The 24,432-nt window shown below is 39.4% G+C and overlaps 1 protein-coding gene across 6 annotated transcripts in view; it reads right to left on the bottom strand.

Annotated features, from left to right (window-relative positions):
* Positions 1 to 24,432, bottom strand: part of SMOC2 (SPARC related modular calcium binding 2) — a 144,772-nt gene that overhangs the window by 69,457 nt on the left and 50,883 nt on the right. For all 6 annotated transcript variants that reach the window (XM_070740388.1, XM_070740398.1, XM_070740361.1 and 3 more), the window contains exons 3-4: positions 9,285 to 9,391; positions 5,196 to 5,295 (exon numbers count right to left, since the gene is read on the bottom strand). In XM_070740388.1, the coding sequence (XP_070596489.1) occupies positions 5,196 to 5,295; positions 9,285 to 9,391 (207 nt within the window). The remainder of the gene's footprint in view (positions 1 to 5,195; positions 5,296 to 9,284; positions 9,392 to 24,432) is intronic.

Genomic DNA, 24,432 nt, shown 5'->3' with positions numbered 1-24,432 from the left:
TTTATTTGGGGAGGATTGCCTGCTGTTGTTAGATCTTCCATTAATTGCCTTTGGGGGGAAAATTCTTAAGATCTGGAAACCATTTTATTGACACATCAAAGGGATTACTATGGGCAAGGGATTTATTAGGATAACCAAGGCAATTTCTTTTCCAAACCAAAATTGAAGGGAACTGTTTCCTGAAGGAAATACAGCTGCCATCGACTATATTGAGAAACCATGTTCCCCTCTCCATCAAGTGCCACTTGGCAACAGCCATTCCATCAGGCTACAGAAGAGAGAAAGATGGACCAGGATTAGATAGGTAGATAGGTAGATAGGTAGATAGGTAGATAGATAATAATAAACAATCTTCATCAAAATCATATTATACTCTAGATACTTTATTATTGTCATTGTATGTATATACACAGTATACACATACAACAAAATTCACATAACACATAAAGACCAAGACCAACACACATAACAATGCCAAAACTATGCCCCACCCAACACAAATTCCCTATCCTGATCCACTCAAATATCCAAACAACAAACCAAGTAATACTGTCCAACTGCCCACTGATGGTGACCCTTTAGTTCATTGTTAAGTGCAATTATTAGTCTTGTCCCAAAGATTTCTTCGGATAAACATTTTGCTTCAATTTTCAGGATCTCTCCCAACAATGCTATCTTGACCTTGATTTGCTAATGAACAGGCTACACTAATTCTCCAGAATACTGTTAGCAACGGTGCTAATAGTAACAGTTATGAACTGTGCAGTTCTCAAATTATTTGGAAAATATCATTTTATTTAGTATTATGCTTGTTGGTCTTTATCAACAAGATAGTATTTATATTAGTAGTTTGTAATCCACAAAAGCTACTATATGTTGGACAAATATAACAATGTTTTCAATCAGTGCCTTAATAACATGCTATCCAAAGAGAAAATCTGTAAAGGAAACATTTTATATTTCAAAACTGAAGCACTATAATGGAAAACGTTTTGTCCTGAGGAAACCAATATATGGACAATTGCCATGTGAATACAAGATGGTCCAACACTATCCTGTTTAGAAACTGTTTTGTGCTCAGCGATTTATTTATTTATTTATTTATACTTACAAAAATCCAATCTTGTACTTAAAAACAGTAATATTGGAAAAGTCAGACATTTACAAAACAGTCTGAATAAAATATAGGTTTATGGGCATTAGTTTGGATTGAAGATCTAAAACTAACTTGGAGAACACTAATCCTCTATTCATATCCAAACATCTTCCCTAGAATAATTCCGCTGTCATTTTTTATGAATGTAAATAATTGACCATAAAATTTATGCCAGAATCCCAAGTATAGAATTGCAGTCTGAATGTCATACTTGGGTCATTTGAATTGTGCACTGAAGATTTATTAAATTACACTTCTTAAAATAAGGTCAGCAGGAAATTGGTTTATTGTTTTAAAGTACACTTATCTATTACTCTGTGACATAAAGTTCATGACTCCACTAAAATGATAGGAAACCAAACCTTACAGAAACCAAGAAGAAAGTATAATAAATCGAATGTGCTGTGAGGTGCCAAAATATAAATTAGACTATTGCAAGTTGTCTACTTGGTGAACTTTTGAAAAGTATCCAGATGTTGCAGCTAGTGTAAAATGAGACAGCTAGGTTGCTAATCAGTGGTATGATGCAGGGAACACATAAAATTAGAACTGAAGGTCAACACGGGTTGGAAATTGTTTACCAAAGTGCACTTTGAAAAACTCAAATGGCTTAAGGACTAGCTAGCTGAAGGTTTACCTCTTACACATCTGCAGAAGTGGCCCTCCTGATTTCTTTTTCTTTTTTAATATGCATGTGTGTGCACATGCACAAAGGCCCACTTTTCACACATTGTTGATTCCTGTGACTAGCCCTATGCAGTTTCCTTGGCACAGTTTTTCTGAAAGTAGTTTGCCCCTGCCTCCTTCATAGGGCTGAGAAAAAGTGACCAGCCCAAGGCCATCCATTTAATATCTACATGAAACCGCTGGGTGACATCATCCAAGGGCATGGGGTGAGGTATCATCAGTATGCAAATGATACCCAGCTTTACATCTCCACCTCTTGTCCAGTCAGTGAAGCAGTGGAAGTGATGTGCCAGTGTCTGGAGGCTGTTGGGGTCTGGATGGGTGTCAACAGACTCAACAGACTCAAACTCAACCCTGATAAGATGGAGTGGCTGTGGGTTTTGCCTCCCAAGAACAATCCCATCTGTCCATCCATTACCCTGGGGGGTGGGGGGAATCACTGACCCCTTCGGAGAGGGTCCGCAACTTGGGCGTCCTCCTCGATCCACAGCTCACATTAGAGAAACATCTTTCAGCTGTGGCGAGGGGGGCATTTGCCCAGGTCCACCTGGTGCACCAGTTGCAGCCCTATTTGGACCGGGAGTCACTGCTCACAGTCACTCATGCCCTGACCACCTCGAGGTTCGACTACTGTAATGCTCTCTACATGGGTCTACCTTTGAAAAGTGTTTGGAAACTCCAGATAGTGCAGAATGCAGCTGCGAGAGCTATCATGGCCTTTCCTAAATATGCCCATGTCACACCAACACTCTGCAGTCTGCATTGGTTGCCGATCGGTTTCCGGTCACAATTCAAAGTGTTGGTTATGACCTATAAAGCCCTTCATAGCATCGGACCAGAATACCTCCGCGACCGCCTTCTGCCGCACGAATCCCAGTGACCAGTTCAGTCCCACAGAGTTGGCCTTCTCTGGGTCCTGTCGACTAAACAATGCTGTTTGGGGAAGAGCCTTCTCTGTGGCCGCCCCGGCCCTCTGGAACCAACTCCCCCCAGATATCAGAGTTGCCTCCATCCTCCTTGCCTTTCGTAAGCTCCTTAAAACCCACCTCTGTCGTCAGGCATGGGGGAATTGAGATATTCCCTTCCCCCTAGGCTTATAAAATAAAAATTAAAAATTAAAAAATAATAATAATTTATGCATGGTATGTCTGTATGTATGATTGGTTTCTTAAATTGGGGTTTCTTTTTAAATTAAATTAAATATTAGATTTGTTTATATTGTTTTATTACTGTTGTTAGCCGCCCCGAGTCTATGGAGAGGGGTAGCATACAAATTTGATTAATAAATAAATAAATCCAGCTGGCTTTGTGACTAAGGCAGAACTGGAACTCACAATCTCACAGTTTCTCGTCAGAGCGTCAGCTTCTATAACACAGTTGCTAGCTGGCTGGCTTGATCTCTCCCTCTTTCCCTCCTCTCCTGAGATTAGAGAATCATTTACCTGACATTCAACTATACTGCTCAAAAAAATAAAGGGAACACTCAAAGAACACATCCTAGACCTGAATGAATGAAATATTCTCATTGAATACTTTGTTCTGTACAAAGTTGAATGTGCACAACAGCATGTGAAATTGACTGTCAATCAGTGTTGCTTTCTAAGTGGACAGTTTGATTTCACAGAAGTTTGATTTACTTGGAGTTATATTGTGTTGTTTAAATGTTCCCTTTATTTATTTATTTTTAGCAGAGTATATTGCACCCAAGATGGAGAATGCATTTAGGTCTCACAGAACAGAACAGAACAGGAGAGTTGGAAGGTACCTTGGAGGTCGTCTAGTCCACCCCTTTGCTCAGGCAGGAAACCTTATACTATTTCAGACAAATGGTTGTCCAATCTCTTCTCAAAATCTTTCAGTTTTGGAGCATTCACAACTTCTGGAGGTAAGTTGTTCAACTACCATATTTTTGGAGTATAAGACACACCTTAGTTTTGGGGAGGAAAACAAGAAAAAAAATGTCTCTGCCTCACAGCAATTTGCCTCCCAGCAAACAGCACAGACGATATACACTGTTTGCTATATATTTCTATGCATGTGTGCTTGACCCATAGAAACAGCAAAGAATTCGAGAAATGTACATCATGGCAGCATATTAATGCCATAAACTTTTCTTAAACCACACTATCTTCTCCCTATTAAATAGTTCTACTCCAAACATGACTAAGTCATTTGCCTTATCTTAATACTAAACAGAACACTGTTACATTTTGTATTATTCTTGTACAGATGCTATTAAAATTGATGATCAGCTGGTGGTTGGGAGGCTGATAATCCATTGCTTGTGCTAATCAGGCTCTGCAGTTGTTGGGAGCCAGAGGCCAAAGGGTGAGGGCGGCTGAATAGGCTACATTTGGTGTATAAGACGCACCCAAGTTTTCACCCTCTTTTGGGGAGAGGACCTTCTATGTGGCTGCCCCAGCTTTCTGGAACCAGTTACCTCCTGTAATACCGACTACCCCCACACTATTGGCCTTTCGGAAAGCAGTAACAGGCCTGAGGCTGTTGATCTTATGGTGATAACCAGTGAGATCCGGCATGCAAGGATCTCGCTGGTGCAAATGGTATGCAGGGGTTTAACTTTTAGAGGTTTTTGTTCTAATATTGATGTTTTATATTTCTGTTGTGAGCTGCCTAGAGTCGCTAGGGATTTGGGTGACATAGAAATTGAATGAATGAATGAATGAATGAGGTGTGTCTTATACTCCAAAAAATATGATAATTAATTGTTCTGTCAGGAAATGTCTCCTCAGTTCTGAGTTGCTTATCTCCTTGTTTTATTTATACCCATTGCTTCTTGTCCTACCCTCAGGTGCTTTCAAAAATAGTTTGATTCCCTCTTCTTTGTGGCAACCACTGAGATATTGGAACACTGCTGTCATGTTACTCCTGGTCCTTTTTACATTAAACTAGACATACCTAGTCCCTGCAACTGTTCTTTATATGTTTTAGACTTCAGTCCCTGATCATCTTTGTTGCTTTTTGCACACTTTCTAGAATGTCAACATCTTTTTTACATCATCCCGACCAGAACTGCATGCAGTATTCCAAGTATGGTCTTACCAAGGCCTTATAAAGTGGTATTAACAGTTTATGTGATTTTAATTCTATCAAATAAATAATTTTACTTGACAATCTTTTATTTTTTAATTGTTAATTGTTTGGTACATTTTTGAACTATTATGTTCTATTTGTTGTTAGTAGAACCAATGCAATAGAAAGGTACAATAATAAAGAAATACTTAATTCGGCAGGTTAGCTTCTGTATGTGGATACTTTGATTCAGTGTATCACGACAGAGAGTAAGAAGAAGGAAGAGCAGCTTCTACCACAATAATCCATATATAGTTACCTGGGCAACGTGGAGTTTTATGTGCTACAGCTGTACCACTGATTGGACGACCATTAGGGGTGACACACCAACAGTAGCCTGTGTAACTGTGGCATTGAACCTGTGAAAAAACGTCAAGTATTTGAAACTCACAGACAATAATATCTCATATTTTTAGTGATAGTGTTGATTTTTCTACCCAGTTAGGACCCATATTTGTGGCACTAGCCTGTTAAAAAAAAAGAACTATCCTTTCCACAGTTTTGCAAAATCCATGCATCATATCAAAATCAATAGGTTCATTTGTTTTTATGGATTTTATTAAATGGATGTAGCTTGAAACTTGAATGAGAATAAACAACAGCTGGATCCCCATAATCTAATTGGGGAATCACCAATAATATCTTCAGTGGATATTCAGTGACAACTCATTCGGTCCTTTTTTCCCTCCTAACTGGCATGGATAGAAAAATAAAATGATGCAATTTGAGTTTATTGTTCAACCAAGAGTTGACTATGTTGAATTTCAAATTCAAATTTAGTCACAACCTTTCTCAAATTAATATTGTATGGTTATGTAATATGAATTAAGCTTGTCCATTTATTTTTTGTCGATGTGGGGGAATATCAGTAAAGAAGAAATATTTCTCCCCAGAGCTGCAGCTTTGCAGCACTCTTCTCTTACTTCCCTTATTTCCAAAAGCACACATCAATGGTGGAATGAGAAGTAGTTTGTTTTCGTAGTTATAAAGTTGGACAAGGCTTTGGTCCACTTCAGACAAAAACATCTCCCTGACAGCTCTTCTCCTCTCAGCCCTATGTTTCTCAATAGGTTGTTTGTATGAGAAAAGAGTGCAATGGGTGTTGCATTGAGCTCATAAATTACAGGCAGCATATAAATACAGTAGTACCTCTACTTAAGAACGCATCTACTTAAGAACTTTTGTAGATAAGAACCGGATGTTCAAGATTTTTTTTGCCTCTTCTTAAGAACCATTTTCTACTTAAGAACCATAACCCGTAAAAATTTCCCGGGAAATCTGAGAGTGGCATGAAGGCCTGGCCATTTTCCTGCTTTTTCCCCTTTAATCCCGGCCATCTCGGGCTTTTCTGGGCTGCCAGAAGAGCCTTTTGGTGGCGCTTAAGGAGGCTTTGGCAGTCCAGAGCGAACAAAGCATTTTCCTTTCTCTGGGCACATGGAGAGGGAATAAACCTCTGCCAGCACCCAGAGAAAAGAAACGCTCCCTTCGCTCTGGGCAGCAAATGTCCTCTTCCTCTTCTTCCTCACCCTCCTCCCACCCAAATTGGGAGCTTTTATTTCTTTCCTAATGGGTTTGCATGTATTATTTGCTTTTACATTGATTCCTATGGTTCTTAAGTAGAGGTACCACTGTTCTTCAAATAAATAAATGCCACTATTCTATCTATATAATCTGCCCAGAACTACCTTGAGATAAGATGAGCGACCTGTACATTTTTTTAAACAAACAAGCAAACAAACAAATAAATCTTGTTATTATCTTTAACTAGGTGAAAAAATTCATCATAGGACAGTGATGGCGAACCTATGACATATGTGCCACAGGTGGCACGCAAAGATATATGTGAGACAATGAGACATTGACCTATGTCAACTCCATCATTCATGCACGCAGTGGCCATCTGATTTTCAGCCTTTCTTTTGATCAGTTTTGCTCCTGAACCCTGGGGACAGAGAAAAATGGACCAATGGGCCAACCAGAAATTCATTTTTTGTCATCCCCAGGAAAAGCCTCTTGAAACCTGAGGATGACAAAAAATGGCTTAACAACCCAACCCGAAGTTTGGAAACTACTAAAGTCCAGAGGCTTCAGTGAGTCCTGGGGGGCAGTGTGGGGGAGTTGTGTGTATGCATGGGGACATTGCATTATGGATGTGGGCACATGTATGCATGCTATGATGTGTGTGTGTGTGTCCCCTTTTGCATTTGAGCCAAAAAAGGTTCACAATCACTATCCTAGGACAATACATTTTGATTCAAAATACTTCATATGAGCTAACTTACAAAATGCATGCAAAATCTAAGACCCATGACTCCTTGTTCACAAATCACAAACATCTCTTCCTTGTGTTTGTGCGCTCTATTAAAGTGTGGAGTGGATAGTCATCCCAACGTTCCATTAATTAAGGGGATCCTTGGAGTTCTCCGTGCTTTGTTTATTTTCTTGCAGATATTTCATCACACAATTAGGCAACATCATCAGTGCATGTGGTGTGGGGCTTGTTCCCTGTTTATATGCATAACTTGCCTGATAATATTGGTCATGATTTTCTTGTTGGTACTTACTTGATTATGGTGTTGTTTTCTGCTTGATATTTTAAAAATCTGATATCAATCTCTTCTTATTTGAGTATAGATGGCTGGAAAGGATGTGGTCTTTTTTTGTTCCTTCTATTAATTTGTTTTGAATGATATGTAAATGTGATTTGTCTCTATGTATCTATTAATGTCTGATTTGTCTAAACACCAAACTTCCAGGAATTTCCTAATTTTTTGGATGTAGTCTGGTCTAGAATGTTTCCAAAAGAAACTACGGTTGACCCTATCCATGAATTGTGAGATTAAGGAGTTTTCATCATGACTTTTGATTGCAAGTTGTGTTCATGGATGTGCTTTGCTAATCTTCTGCTTGTCTAACCTGCAAAGTAGCTGTTACCTGTTATATATGTTGTATTATATGTTATTATATGTTGTAGATGACTCATGTTTTTCTTCTTCCTATGTTAATATCTTTGGTTTGATAGAGGACTCATACTAGTTTTTGATACACAACCCCAATGCTCCATTACCAAAGTAACAATCCAGCCTCCCGCAAGAACAGCTATGTTAGAACATAATTCAGATAAGTACAAATATACTTTAGCAACACAGCAACACAACATAACACAAAAAGAAAAGAGTCCATCTATTTAATGTTTTCCAAAAAATGTATATCCATGCAACTTTCTTAACCTTATTAAAAAGTGTTTTACCCACCACAGCACAACCAACACAAGCTATGAAAAGAATAATATTGTCATACATCAAAACCATCTCAAAAATTACAATCACACAGCATCACTGTAGAATAGAAATGAAATAAAGCCTTCCAAAACATCTTAAAAGATGTATTAGCCCAAGAAGAAAAAAATAGGAGTCATCTACTACAACATACAGTGTAAGAACTGTAACAACTATTATATGGACAGACTGGCAGAAGACTTAACAGGATGCATCCATGAACACCAACTAGCAATCAGAAGATACAATAAAAACTGTATTTTATTTAGGGATCCTACACTCAGATAAACAGGGTTTAATGCCAGCCAAACAATCAAGCAAAAAACAATACCCTAATGAAGGAACTGCCCAGGAAAAAAATTACACTCCCATCAATACTGGCAAAACAAGCTATTGTATATAATTTCACAGTCATTGGCATTGATGATGTTGGATAGTGAAACTTCTGTAAGCAAACAACCAAGCTTAGAGAATACCAAGGACTCCACAGTTTGGAAAATGCCTGTGCTTCTTAATAAGCATTGACTTTTAACTAAAATAAATAAGTAATTCAACAGATGGTAACCCAACTTTCAATAGAATCTCATAACATGTTTGCATTAGTAGAGTTTCTTCCATCTATAATGTAATGGAGATTCAAGATTTCTATACATCCTCAAAACTTTTTCTGAAGAGTCCTCAAACTTCCAAACTACTTTTTGAGAACAAGCAGGATTTTCCTTAGTTCTCCTGGGTGGAGGAAAGGAGGAGACAATCAGAAATAACAGAAATGCACTAACACAACATTGGATATCATTGGATATACTGTATCTGGCTGAGTTTTACAACACTTGCAAGAAATGCTACAGGAAACAGGATATACTTTCACAATACTGCTGGAAGTAGCATGAGATCTTCATCTTAACATCCTTCAGCACTTAGGAATTTAACAGTTAGATCTTATGAACTGCTTTTATTTCAGAAACAACACAGAGCACTTTAGAACCAATCAGTGGTAACTCAAAGTCACAAAAAAGAGAGTTAAGCAGAGAAATAGGTCAAATGAATAATCAAGAATTGTTTCAATCAACCTGGCTGTAAGTCCCATCATCGTTGCATTCTGGGATGAATACTTGCTGGAACTCCTTGCGTGCTTGTTCTTGCGTATATTTCCTCTCTGCCACACATCGTGAAACATCTGAAGAAATGAGATGATATATTAATCCCTGCAGTATCACAAAATTTGCCTTTGTTGCAGTGGCATTTTGCCGTTTATACTGGCTTCTAATGCTTAGTTGAAAGCTATGAATGAACAGGGCTAAAAAATAAAGTGAAACCACTCACAATATTTGCAAGCATGCCTCATGTCTCACAAAAGTCATTCTTTGAAAATAAGGGCATCTGTTGAAGCCCAGTGCTTTATTTGGAAATCTGTCCCCCACCCCCCAAAAAAGATAAAAAGTGATTCAAATATTATAACACAATGGAAAATTAAAATAATGGTGGGAAGCAGACTCATAGCAAATATCATAGACTCTTGGCAATAAAGCTCATAAGGCTTTCGTAAACTTTAAAAATGTGCCTATCGGCTCATAAACATCTATTGTGAATATTATTGGAATTAAACACTTTATTGTAAGTCAACCGAAAACATTTGTTTAAGTATAGAGCTCAAAGGATTTTACATTCATGTAACATTTATTTTACATTCTATAATCAATGGATGATTATAGAGATGTGATATGAATGCTGGGCCAAGTTCCTAATTCAATTTCCATGTGTAGCTCAACTTAATTGGTATTCTATCAACTTGAACTTGTTTTCATAATGTCATCAGAAGAAAGCAGTGGACCGAACACAAAGGAATCTTTAAAAGTTGTGTTTTAGAAGAACTGTTTTCAAAAAGTTCTTAAAAACCTGCCCTCAGAGAGCTCTCCTTCCAATTGACTTATTCACATAGGAAACCCTGCCCACAAAGATTAGCTCTTTTCACAGAGGCGCAAATATAACATGAGCAGAAAATGTGACCAAAAAATCTGGGGGGAAATGTGATAGCAATGGCAAAAATAATAAATCAGTCTCACATTTCCAAGACATTTTACAGTGGTGGGATTCAGCTGATTCAGGCCGGTTTGGACAAACTGATAGTTAAATCACCCCCTCCCTTCCAGGAATCCCAATGCACCCCATTTTGGCTGCCAGGAAAGTTCAGGAAGGGCTACAAGGTCCAAAACAGGGCACAGGAGTGCAGTATACTACCACAGCCCATTTTCGCTCCGAGGAGGCTGCAGAGAGGCCAGCTAAGCCCAAAATGGAGCGCGGGAGTATGGTGCACCCCCATGGCCTATTTTTACTCCCAGGAGTATGAAGGCAGGCCTATTGGGCCCAAAAGGTGGCATGGTTTTGCTCACAGAGGCCAAGTGCTGCCTGTCACACCCCCTACCCATGCCCACCATGGCTATGTCCACCCAGCTGTTCATTAGGGCAGAGAACTGGTTGTTAAATTATTTGAATCCCACCACTGCAAATATAGATTTATTGGAGTTCAGTAACTCCAATGGGTAACACTAACTCCAATCAGTTCAGTAACTCCAATCAGTAACTCCAATGGGTAACACTAACCAAATTACAATTTCATTCTCACCTTCTCCTCCCACCCCAAGTCTTCTGGATGAAAAGAAAAAGGACATGGCTCATTCTATACAGATAATTGGAAGCTGTACACTGATATTTAATTTGTTTTACATTTACTTTTTTAAAAAAATTATAATTAGATTTCTTTGTAAGTCTTATAACCTGGGATACCGTTATTAAAAATGGTGTTCTATGAGCTCACACAAATTTTGTCCATTTATGACTGACAGCTCAAACATTTCAAAAAATCTAAGCAAAATGCACTTTAAAAGTTAGGGAAAATATTCAAATTGTGATATCTGGAATTTCTCCAATCCTAACACCAAAACTAGCCACACAAGGCATCTATATATTCTGCATTCCAAAATGACACATTAAGTCTGCCCCCCCCCTTTGTTCTATGTCTTGGCATGTTTGTATACACGAACACCTTGGGAAACACAGTACAAGTTGCAGACACTTTATTCTGGATCACGTGAACGAGGGTGGCGACTGACAAATGATTGTCAGCCTACCAGGAAGACCAGATTAAGAATAAACTCCACATGAAGGCTAAGACTGAGACTTTATTGAGAGGGGCTAAAAACATTAGAATCTTGTAAGTCTGATTATTCTGTGCTTTCTCACCCGGTGGAGTAGAAGTGGTTAGAATTCAATACTGTAGCCTAACTCTTTTCCATTTCCAGGAGTTCGATCCTCACTGGCTCAAAATTGACACAGCCTTCCATCCTTCCGAGGTTGGTTAAATAAAGACCCAGATTGGTGCGGGCAATATGTTAAATCTGCAAACTGTATTGTGAAGCAGTATATCCCTCTAAGTGCTATTGCTCTTTTACCCATGTGAATTAAGGTGGTTTCTATTTCAGCAAGCTTTCTTGCTTTTTTAAAAACTTAATCTATGTTTTGATAAGGCTTTGGTAACAAATCTGATCTAACTTTGTCAAGATCATCTTCCTTACTGTCTATAATCTCTACACTCTCTATTATCAGCAGCATTCTGAGCTCTGGGCTCAAAGGAGCATTGGGAGATTTGGGGGATTTCCTTTGCCAGCTTCTCCCACTATGCTATACATAATTTATTTCCAATATTTCACTGTGTTGGAAAAAATAAAAATGAGCATTTAATGACAAATTTCTGCGATTCAAAAATCTGTGCTTCCTAGTTGCATTAGAAATGCCTCTTGCGATGAATTTTGATTACAAAATTATTCAAAAAATATCAGTTCTTATACTACAGATAAGAGGAACTCTAAACATACTGACAGATGACTGTCCAAAATGTCACAAATGAATGAATAAAATTTAAAAAAAGTTTGAAATATGTTGATTTATATTTATATATTTATACATATACTGACTACACAGCAATAAGTCACTACAAACGAACTCGAAGTATTGTAATAAGAATCTCATATTTCTGTATTTTATATTATGTACCACGTAATAACAATCTCATATTTCTGTATTTTATGTTATGCACCACGTACAATTACATTATGGAAATTGTTTATTGCTTTTTTTCTTTTTCTTTTTTAATGTATATATTCTAGAATGTCAACTTATCTATCTGCCTAGCAGTTTCTGGTCACAATTCCAAGTGTTGATAATAACCTTTAAAGCCCTACATGGCATTGGACCAGAATACCTCCGGAACCGCCTTCTACTGCACGAATCCCAGCGGCCAATAAAGTCCCACAGAGTTGGCCTTCTCCGGGTCCCATCGACTAAACAATGTCGTTTGGCGGGCCCCAGGGGAAGAGCCTTCTCTTTGGCAGCCCCGGCCCTCTGGAATCAACTCCCTCCGGAGATTACAACGGCCCCCACCCTCCTTGTCTTTCGCAAGTTATTCAAGACCCACCTATATCGCAAGGCATGGGGGAACTAAGACATCTCCCTCAGGCTTTTATATTTCATGTTTGGTGTGCAAGTGTTGTATGGTTTTTAATTATTAGGATTTTTATATATTTTTATTATTAGATTTGTCCCATTGTTATACTGTTCTATTACTGTTGTGAGGGGCAGCATACAAATCTAATAAATTATTATTATTATTATTATTATTATTATTATTATTATTATTATATAACCAATAAAGATTTCTTTTAAAAAAAAAAAAAAGGAAATGCCTCTTGATTTGAAAGAGAAAAACAATCTCCCAAACGAGGAATCCTTTAAAAGACATTCCATAACCAGTTTTGATTTTGCTCTATATCAGAGAAGTCTTCCATTCACACCCAAGACTCTTGCTGCAGTCAATCTATGACTATACTATGGTTGTTAACAGCTAATATTATTTTTAAAATAAAGTGCAATGGTCAGCACAGCTTTTGCACCATATGCCTTAGCCTAAACTCATATCTTTGCTCATGTGCTACTTACTGACATGTGGTTTTAATGAAGCAAGTGTTTTAACTGAAAATAAATCTCTCTTTTGGTGGACTTCTGTCTTCGTTTTTACGGCATATGTGGTTTAAATGTCAAAAGGAAAAGCAATCTAAACTCCAACACAGAAGGGTTATGATTATACATTTGCTCAGGAGCAAATTCCAGTAAAATGTATCAGGATCTATTCTTGCATAGGATATAAAATGGATTGCACCAAAGATTTAGTGCTGATAGAATTATAAGCTGTTTTTCTATATCGGGGTAGGTTCCTCCTAGTTCGGTTCAGCCGAACTGGTAGCAGCCCGCTGGTGATGTCATGGATTGGTAGATGCTGGCCCATGGGCACTGACATCTTTTTTTAAAAAAAAAAATGATTTATTTTATTTTACAATCATGTTGCAGCTTAGTTTTTAGCTTAGTGTTGTAGCTTAGATTTTATAGGCCAGTTTGATATTAGATATTTAACCCAGAGAATGTAAAACTAGATACAGTGGAACCTCGACATACGAGCAGCTCTACTTACAAGCTACTCGAGATAAGAGCTGGGAGGGGAGCGACATTTTTGTTCGCCTCCCGAGCTCACATTCGGGATACGAGCACCAAGGAGCTGTCTCCTGAAGCCGAACACTAACTTCCGCTTTCGGCTTCAGGAGACAGCTCCTTGGCGCTCGTATCCCGCGTGTTTTAAAAGGTTGCAGCCGGCCTGGGGGGCTGGGGGGGTGCTGGCAAGCCCCCCAGGCCGGCTGCAACCTTTTAAAACACGCGCGCCGCTTCGCAGCTCTCTGCTGAATCCGGAACGCTAACTTCCGCGTTCGGATTCAGCAGACAGCTGCAAAGCAGCGCGCGTGTTTTAAAATGTCAGAGCCGGCCTGGGGGTCTCGGGGGCTTCCCCCCGAGCCCCCCAGGCCGGCTCTGACGTTTTAAAACACGCGGACCGCTTTGCAGCTGTCTCTGAACGCTAACTTCCGCGTTCGGCGGCAGCGGTTTTTTTTGTTGTTGCATGGATTAATTGACTTTACATTGTTTCCTATGGGAAACAATGTTTCGTCATACGAGCGTTCTGACTTACGAGCCTCCTTCCGGAACCAATTAGTCTCGTAAGTCGGGGTTCTACTGTACAGTATATGTCTTTTAAACATCCTCATTCAATCATAAGAAAATAACCACATGCTGTGTAATTAAATTAATTTCAGTGGGGCATTGTAAAAAATGCTGCATTGTAAAGAAATTCCATGGCATAATCATGTACAAAATTATCCCCCTGTTTGTTCAGCTATTTTGATTAATGTCATATAATCATTATGGTATATTACATTAATTTAACAAATCAAAACAACATTTATCATTCAAGGAAAGCTATTTAGAAAACAGTCAGTATGACATGTTGGAAGCAAAAAGTATCCTAAAGCAAGACACAGATGCTTAACTGCTCTTGAACCAAACAGACAGAATTTATTTAAATCCACAAACCTTTTGAACAGATGGTACTAATCTGAAACATACAAACTGTTCACACAATTTGGACAGTTCTGGGTTTCCTGTCTTTCCTTCACCTTCATGGCTCCTTCCCTTCCTCTCTCTTGCATCTTCAAAATCATATTACTCAGACTCCCTCACCTCTGTCCTGTGGCTATTATCTATAAGTAGTAAGATTCTTATAATTCCTCTCCACATCAAAAACCTGAGAGCTGTTAAACTGATCTTACTTTTTTTTTTGACATGATTACTAGATTTTAGGGTGGTTTTTTTTTTTTACAAAGGCACTTGCCTACTAATGACCTTTGCGATCTCATTACAAGCAACTGTGTTCTCTTCGCAGATGATGTAAAACTCTTCAACACCACCTACTCTCCAAAAAGACCTAGACCTTGTTTCTGAGTGGTCTAACACATGGCAACTCCAAATCTCAACCAACAAATGCTCTGTACTGCACATTGGCAAAAAGAATCTGAACTCCAAATACAAACTGAATAATCAAATTATCACAGATAACCTAAGCCCACTGCAACAACATCGCCAAGAAGGCTTCAAGAGTTGTTAATCTAATCCTACATAGCTTCCGCTCTGGAAATCTCACACTACTTACCAGAGCTTACAAAACTTTCGCCAGACCCATCCTAGAATACAGCTCATCTGTTTGGAACCTATACCACGCCTCGGACATTAACACCCTCGAAAATGTCCAAAGATACTTCACCAGAAGAGCCCTGCATTCCTCCTCCTGTAAAAGAATACCCTACGAAATTAGACTTAAAATCCTGGGCCTAGGAAGCTTAGAACTGAGATGCCTTAAACATGATCTAAGTATTGCCCACAATATTATATGCTGCAACATCCTGGCGGTCAATGACTACTTCAGCTTCAACCACAACAACACAAAAGCACATAACAGATTCAAGCTCAATATTAACCACTCCAAATCTGACTGTAAAAAATACGACTTTGGTAATAGAGTTGTTGAAGCATGGAACCCATTACCGGACTCCGTAGTATCATCCCCTAACCCCCAACATTTTACCCTTAGACTGTCCATGGTTGACCTCTCCAGATTCCTAAGAGGTCAGTAAGGGGCGTGCATAAGTGCACTAGAGTGCCTTCCGACCCTTGTCCTATTGTCTCTCTTATATCCCATATGTCTTCTCTTCTATCCCTATATCTTTCTTCTATTCTCTCATTGATTATTTTATCCTATACTCTCTTCTATTTTTCTCTAATTCTATTTCCTCGAAGGTGTCCCCCTACTACCTTCATTGTGTATTATTGTGCATAAATAAATAAAAATAAATAAATAAATTTAAAAATTAAGTCCCAACTAACAAATTCAGTGGCTTGAAAGAGTTAAGATAAGGCTCATTTAAAAAAAAAAAAACTTGTTAAATTTACACACTTTTCTGCTTATGTAACTACTCAAGACAGCTCCAGCCACTTTTGCCAATTCAATTGCTTTCTTCCAACCTAAACCTCAATCTGTCAGCTGCTTCCACCATCTGCCATCAGAACAGAAAAAATATTTCAGCAAAGGAGCATCAAGGATATAAAGCAGGTCACTTTGGGGGAGCTGCCACAATCAAAGACCCCAAAGCACATAAAAGAAAGGAAGCATAGTAGTCCTCTACTTACAACCAAAATTGAGCCCAAAATTTCCATTGCTAAGTGAAACATTTGTTAAGTGAATCTTGCCCCATTTTATGACATTTCTTGCTACATTTGTTAAGTGTAAGCATGGCAGTTGTTAAGTTAGTAACAAGTTGTTAAGTGAATCTGGGTTTACCCATTGACCCTGCTTGTCAGAAGGTCGCAAAAGGTGACCCCATGACCCCAGGACACTGCAACCGTCATAAACGTGAGCCAGTTGCCAAGCATCTAAATGTAAATCATATGACCGTGGGGATACTGCAATGGTCATAAGTATGAAAAAGTCATAAATTAGGATAATGCGTGGTTATTTATTCTATTTAGGTAAGGAAATATCTCTGAAAAAATGACCCAGTAGGTAAAGTGTCATTTAACTTCAGAAGAACCATTTCCAAACCCTAAAGCAGTGATGGCGAACTTTTTTTCCCCCTTGGGTGCCAAAAACCCGCACCCATGCGCTACCACATGTGTGTGCATGCTCACATCCATAATTCAATGCCCCTGCTCCCCAGCCCCACATACGCATGTGTGACTCCCCCCCAGTGCCCCCCTGACTTCCAGTGGGCCCAGTAGCCCTGTTTTTCAAACCCCCCCCCCCCACCAGAGCCTTTCTTGGAGCCTGGGGAGAGTGAAAATGGCCTCCCCCAACCCCCTTGAGGTCCTCTGGAGGCCAAAAACACCCTCCCAGAGCCTCAGCACAAGCCAAAAACCAGCTGGAGCTGAACAAGGACAACAGCTCCCATGCCGGCAGATATGGCTGCACATGCTACCTGTGGCATGCATGTCATAGGTTCGCCATCACAGCCCTAAAGGAATTAAAAGGGAGAAACAAGTAGAAATAGTTTGCTCCAAAATACTTGAAAATAATTTAAAATTACTATATTAGACCCTCAGGTGGGAAGAATACTTTATGTAAGATATCACAAAGACGAAGAAATCACCATGGGTGGTTAACAAACAAAGTCAAAGTTGTCATTTAAAAAAAAGCCCAGATAAGAAACTTATAAGAACTTTTATGAAAGCAAGTGATTAAAAAAAATAAAAAGCACTTTCAGGAGCACATGAGAAAGATCATTTAGGCAAGTAATAAAGCATTTTTCAAATATATCTGGAATAGGAAACAGACCACAGAAGCCATTGGGCTGTTAGATGATGAGACCATTAAATGTCTCCTAAAAGAAGAAGATGATAGTAGAAAAGCAGAATGAATTATTTGCTTCTGTCTTCACTGTTAAAGACATAAGACAGAGATCTGTGTCTGAGCTGACTATAGTATTTCAGAAGATGAACGGAGACAAATAGGGGGGAAAAGAGTTAAAAGCAAAATGAGAAACTAAAGCTAAATGAATCCCTGGATTAAGATGGTATCTACTCAAGAAGTCTTAAATAATTCTTAAACATAAGTTAGCAATTTATTTCTCTGAAAATATGCAACTTCTGTTTATCAACTTCTCTTTAGCACTGAAAAAAAAGACTAGGCGGTGCCAATTTTTAAAAAAAGCTATGTGTAAAAAACAAAACTATAGACAGATAACAATATCTGTTCTAGAGGAACAGATCAAAGTCAAAAATATCATTAAAGGGGAAATAAACAAATTCCTAAAAAAACTAAGCTTTGTAAAAAAAAGAAAGAACCAAAATGACATTAAGAAAGTTGGTATTTTTCACATAAGATAGATGTCCCAATAGATTTTGCATGCTTGTACTGTACTTTCAAAAAGTCTTTGACAATATCTCTGTTAACATCTCCTAAACTGAGTTGTTATGGGATTAGAGGGTGAAGCCCTCTAAAGGGGGGTGGGTGGAATAAATGAACATTTCTCACACTGGTGAGATTTGTAAGTGGGTCTTCAAAGGATAATTTTTGGAATGTTGCTTTTTAACTTGTATACAGGTTGTCTGGAGTTACAGGTGATGCTGATTATAACAAATTGTTCAAGCTGTCTCTGCAAAGAAACTGAAGAAACAGTGGACCACTTAGTTAGCCACTACAAGATAATCCACAAAGACAGGCTGCAAACTACAGCATGAGAAAATAGCAACAATGGTGCCCTGGAATACTTGCCAAAAATACAATTTGTCTGCAAGCAAGATCTGATAAAGCCACAAAACATACAAAGCAATAGAAAATGAAGAAGCTAAAGTGCTCTAGCACTTTAGAATTCAAACAGACAACATAACACCCCAGTCTTAACAATTGTTTATAAGAAAGACAAAAGAGTCTGAATAGTGAATATTGCAACACATAGAGATTGCAGAAAAGAAGATAAAGAATTTGGGAAAAAACTGTTTTTCTATTTAGGTAAGGAAATATCTTTGAAACACTTGGCCCCATGGGTAAAGTGACACTTAACTTCAGAAGAACAATTTCCAAACCCTAAAGGAATTAAAGGGGAGAAACAAGTATTTGTTTTATCTTATTTACTTGTCAAAACGTGTATAAGGTAACAGGTATGGTTTAAACATAAACAAAAGCAAAGTAAGTATAGATAAATCTGGACAATGAGACAGTAGGACAAGATGCGCTTATGCGCGCCTCTTACAGACCTCTTAGGAATGGAGTGAGGTTGACTGTAGACAGTCTAAGGTTAAAGATTTTGGAATTTGGGGAAGAAACCACAGTCAGATAGTGCATTCCAGGCATTGATCACTTTGTTACTGAAGTCCTATTTTCTATAGTCAAGTTTGGAGTGGTTTACATTGAGTTTGAAACTATTGTGTGCGTATGTGTTGTTGCGATTGAAGCTGAAGTATTCATTGACAGATAGGACATTGGGGTAGATGATTTTATGAGCTACAGTGAGATCAGATCGAAGTTAATGTAGTTCTAGGTTTTCTAAGTCCAAGATTTCAAGCCTGGTGGAATAAGGTATTCTGTTGCGATCAGAGAAGTGGAGAACTTCTGACAAGGGCATGAGTGACTCTGAGAATAGCCTCCTGATCAAAGTAGGGTTGCAATTGGTGCACTAGGTGAACCTGGAACTTGGAACAACTTACACCCCGCAAGGATACTTTTAACGCCATAAAACAACATCTGGCCTTCCCATGATAGATGGATAAAAATACTGGTCTAAATATCTGACTATATAATCAATCATACTAAATGTGTAGTTTCTGGAATTTGTACCCATATTCTGATAAGGAATTTAACTTCTCCTACATCCCAGCCACTCTGCTAAACTATAGGGGTGGGAGGTGGAGGTGGGGGAGAAAACCAGGATATTCTCCTTCCTCTGAATAAAAAGAAATAATTTTCTCTTAAAAAGTTGATCTGGTAGGATACAGGATGTGCTTTCTTGGAGGAGGGGTTGGGAGTTCCCAAAACATAGATTATAAGAGGTCAGTAAGGGGGGTGCATAAGTACACTAGCGTGCCTCCCATCCCCTGTCTTATTGTCTCTCCTATATCTCCTATATCATATCTCCTATTCTTCTATTCTAATGCTCTTATACTACTTTCATAATATCCTTCTATTCTATTGATATATTCTATTCCTAAATTTTCACTTCTATTTTTGTCTAATATATTTTACTCGAGTATAACCTCTATAACCTTCATTGTGTATTGGACTAAATAGATAGATAGATAGATAGATAGATAGATAGATAGATAGATAGATAGATAGATAGATAGATGGATGGATGGATGGATGGATGGATAGATAGATAGATAGATAGATAGATAGATAGATAGACAGACAGACAGACAGACAGACAGACAGACAGACAGACAGACAGACAGACAGACAGACAGACAGATAAATAGATAGTATATAGGGACTTTTGCTTGAGATACCATGGGGACCAATCAGCTATGCAAGCCCATGTTCCATTAGATCCACAAAATCCATTGACCATTTATAAAGAGAAAAAAGCTCATAATAATTATTATTAACCAATAAAGGATATTCCAATATCTAATCCCTCCTGCAATACCTAAATATGTTAGCACTTTGTCAAAGCTAGCCTTTCAAACTGAAAGTTTCCTTGGATATAATTTAGGAATCTGCTAATTGTGCAGAAAGGCTAAACTGCATTCTTGCTATTTCCATTGATCGGGAGAAGCTACAGTAGATATTAATGTTGCTGCCTTGACCACTCAGCAGAAAAAGAAATCTGTTTTATCTCCATTAGACACGTCTGTTATAAATATTGCTCACAATGGAGACAAGACCCAGTAAGCTGGTAGTGATTGCAGATGTGCGATTTGAAGGTGCTTGAGGTGTAAGCTGAAGAGATGCCATTCAGGGACTAAAACCTTTCATCTCAATTAATTGCTAACAGCTGGGGGACTCAGTCAGCAGATGGGACGGGGTGGGGGAAATTCCTTGTGAAGGAAGCATGTGAGGAGAATATCTCACATGCTTCCAAATTCTCTCAAGAATCCTCATAGTGGCAGACTTAGTACTAGGTGTTGGCATAGACAAATAGCTACTGGTGCCTCCGACACTGAGTCACCTCCATCACCGCCATTAAGGAGAAGGAACAATCATTCACCTCACCACATAGCACATACCACTGGCAGGCAGCTTTTGAGAACTGAGCTGAACCAGCACACTCATCACTAGTCAGGATTAATTGCCAGGCCAAATTCAATGAGCCTGATCATGAGAAGGCTGAACACAAATTCCATCCAGAATCCCAGAGAAAGCAAATTTGATATTTGGGAAGAGGAAGGAAGGCACTCAGAAGAAATTCCAGGAGCTATTCTGTCCCTCACCAAAGGGAAATCTGTAGGGTGGGTGATTTGTGTCATGTTTAGTTAATGTTGTTTTTTGAGGTGGCTGAAACATCCCTTCTACATTTCTTTTTAATGTTTAAAAAGCCTGTCACATTTTATAGCAGCATCAGGCTGTTTGAAGAATACTTTATTCTTAGAACATTTGAGAACATATTTCCAATTTCTCTTCATGATGGGTAGCTTTCTTTATTATTGGAGGGGCAGTGTTTGCCTGTGACATTACAGTGGTACCTCTACTTATGAACTTAATTCATTCTGTGACAAGGTTCTTAAGTAGAAAAGTTTGTAAGAAGAAACAATTTTTCCCATAGGAATCAATGTAAAAGCAAATAATGCGATTGGGTAAACCGCTGGGAGGGTGGAGGCCCTGTTTCCTCCCAGGAGATTCCTAGAGAGGCCCCACAGAGGCTTATCCCCGCCTCTTCCAGCCCTGTTTCCTCCCAGGAGATTCCTAGAGAGGCCCCACGGAGGCTTATCCCCGCCTCTTCTAGCCCTGTTTCCTCCCAGGAGATTCCTAGAGAGGCCCCACGGAGGCTTATCCCCGCCTCTTCCAGCCCTGTTTCCTCCCAGGAGATTCCTAGAGAGGCCTCACAGAGGCTTTCCCCCCCCCAGAGATTAGAATGGCCCCCACCCTCCTTGTCTTTCGCAAACTTAAGACCCACCTTTGTCGACAGGCATGGGGAGTTAAGTTATTCTTTCCCCCTAGGCCATTACAAGTTATGCATTGTATGTTTGTGTGTATGTTTGGTTTTTTATAATAAGGGTTTTTAGTTGTTTTATCAAATTGGATTGTTATATGTTGTTTTACCATTGTTGTTAGCCGCCTCGAGTCTGCGGAGAGGGGCGGCATACAAATCCAATCAATCAATCAATCAATCAATCAATAAATAAATAAATAAATAAATAAATAAATAAATAAATATAACTTTATCTAAATTCAAATTTTGAATTTTGAAAAGGAAATTATGTATTTCCTTTATAGTTGACAGGGAGGAAAATGCAGGATAAATTTTTGGCATGACCCGCATCTTCATTTTCTCTCACCAAAGCTAGTGCCAACTCGTGGAGCTTCCCTAACCTGCTCCTGAGTTGTCATAGCCAGGGGGATGGGGAATCAAGCCTGGCAGCTGCATCGAAGAATTTGCACCTCAGTCAAAACAATGCATATCCTAGCCGGCCAAAATCAAGGCCATCTCCACAGAAGCCAGTAACGTCCGGAGGGAATGAATTCCATGACCCATAAAATTATTTTGTTGGGGAATGTGACTGATGATGAACCACAGGGAGAAGGGGAAACAGGGTCAGTAGTAAGGCATGAACTGAGTGTAGTCAGAGCTGGCTTCACCAGATCCATGCCGACATGTTGCTCCTAATAAACAACTGGATTTTTCTTGAAACTTTGCTTGAGGCTCCTGCTTTCCTTAGGGCATTGGTCAGAATCCTGACATCTACACTTTTCCTCATTTCACAACCAGTGCATCAGGGAGCACAGAATTCATCCACTATAAAAAAAATTCCTCCCCTTTTATCATACAGTTTAATAAGAAAGCCCTTCAATTGGTGAAATGTGATGCAATCTTTGAGGTTCTGAAACCAGAACAACTCGGCTGGAAAAGGCATGTTTGACTGGCCTCCAATAAGTTTCAAGTAACAGAGTCTTCAAAAGTAAGGTTATTAAAGTTACAAAAATCTGGAAAAATAATAGGAAAGGAATTATTAATAACACCAGACAGCTGAAAGGGGGGGGGGGAGCATTGGAAGAATATCTGAAGAATAATGAAGAATACAAACAAAGTTTACTGAATACCAGAGAGACCAAACTGGCATACAAGAAGAACCAAATGAAAAACAGAAAACAAGGTAAGGATTACATGGTTAGCAAACAAGGAGGAGGAGGAGAAGGAGAAGGAGGAGAGCAGCAGCAGCAGCAACAACAACAACAACAAGACTTAACAAATGCTAAAAGAAAATCTAGAGAGAGACAGAGGTGGTAATTCTGGCTGCACAAGACTAAGCATTAAAAACAAATATATACAAAGGCAGAATTGGGGGTTGGGAAAGAAAATGTTGAAAAATGAGGCAGTGATATGGATGGAAAATTAAAAGAATGCCCTAAATAGCACGAGGGCCAATGGACTTGAGGGAGAATTAGCAGGTGCTTCCCTTCTCCCGCAGAGTCTCTGCCCAGCGGACCCAGACAGCCAGCTGACCCACCTTCCAAGTTCCTCTGCTGATCTTTCACACACACCGCCTATCTCAAGACTGACATAAAAGGCCAGCTGCGGGAGGGGGGGATGAAAGGATGACCCACCAGTTCCACTGCCCCGTTGCTCACCCACATAGTCAGCCTTCCTCTTTGGAGTGGGGGGCTGGGAAGGAAGAGCAGCCAGCAGAGGCCCGGACGGCCTTTAAGCTCCTCCCGGGTCGTGGCAAATCCTCCCGCCTGCCGTCCCCTCTTCTGCAGGGCTGCAGCGCTGGGACACTACTGGGCCAATCTGAGGGTGGGGCAGGGGAAACGGTGAGCAAAGGCCCTGCACAGCTGGCCTGAAGTCCGCGCAGAGACCTCCGGCCAAGCTGGGTTAGGGGCAGGGGAGCGCGAGGCAGCAACGGAGAGCCCCGAATCCCCTCCCTCCAGTCTCTTCCCAAGGGGGCTGATTTTTCAAAGGCCGCAGGATGCGGGTGCTTTTTCAAAAGGCAACTGGACTTTGTTTTTCTTTCTGATTCAAGAAACTCCCTCAGATCTGAAGTTGTGGTGTTTGTTATGAGTTCTGAAGAAGCTTCTAAGATGAGAAGCGAAATGTCTTCAAGGAAGGAAAAGTCCCTTTCCCTTTTGAAATAGTACCACTTGGATAACCATGACCTGGTTGAAAAAGTACCAAGAAATAGTACCATGAAATAGATAACCATGACCTGGAGGAGTGAGAATCTCCACAGACATTTAGCAGGAAAGAAAGAAAGATAAATCTTAACCTGATCATTACTTCAGTTATTAATATGATTTAAAGGGAAGAAGAAAGGACTATTTTAAAGACAAAGATCTCCTTTGACATTTTCACAGTTACTTAGATGCTGAGCCTGGTATATTAAATATGTTCAGGAAACACATTACATACAGTATTGGGTTGCTACCAGAACCATGGGGGATGCCGCACCATAGCGGAAATGGAGCTGTGTGTGCAGCTCTGGGTGACTGGCGGGCAGGCGGGCACACGTGTAGGTGTAAGATTTGGCTTCTGTGCATGTGCAGGAAGCAAATTCTCATGAGAAGATGTATATGAGAGAGATTTTGGCAATTTCCGGCAATTTTTTGCTTCTGCGCATGCACGGAAGCAAAAAATTGGTGAA

This window comes from Erythrolamprus reginae, chromosome 1, assembly GCF_031021105.1.
Source record: "Erythrolamprus reginae isolate rEryReg1 chromosome 1, rEryReg1.hap1, whole genome shotgun sequence".
NCBI classification, from domain to species: domain Eukaryota; kingdom Metazoa; phylum Chordata; class Lepidosauria; order Squamata; family Dipsadidae; genus Erythrolamprus; species Erythrolamprus reginae.
The sequence above is the reverse complement of the archived record's forward strand: the minus strand, read 5'-3'. Positions and strand labels throughout refer to the sequence as shown.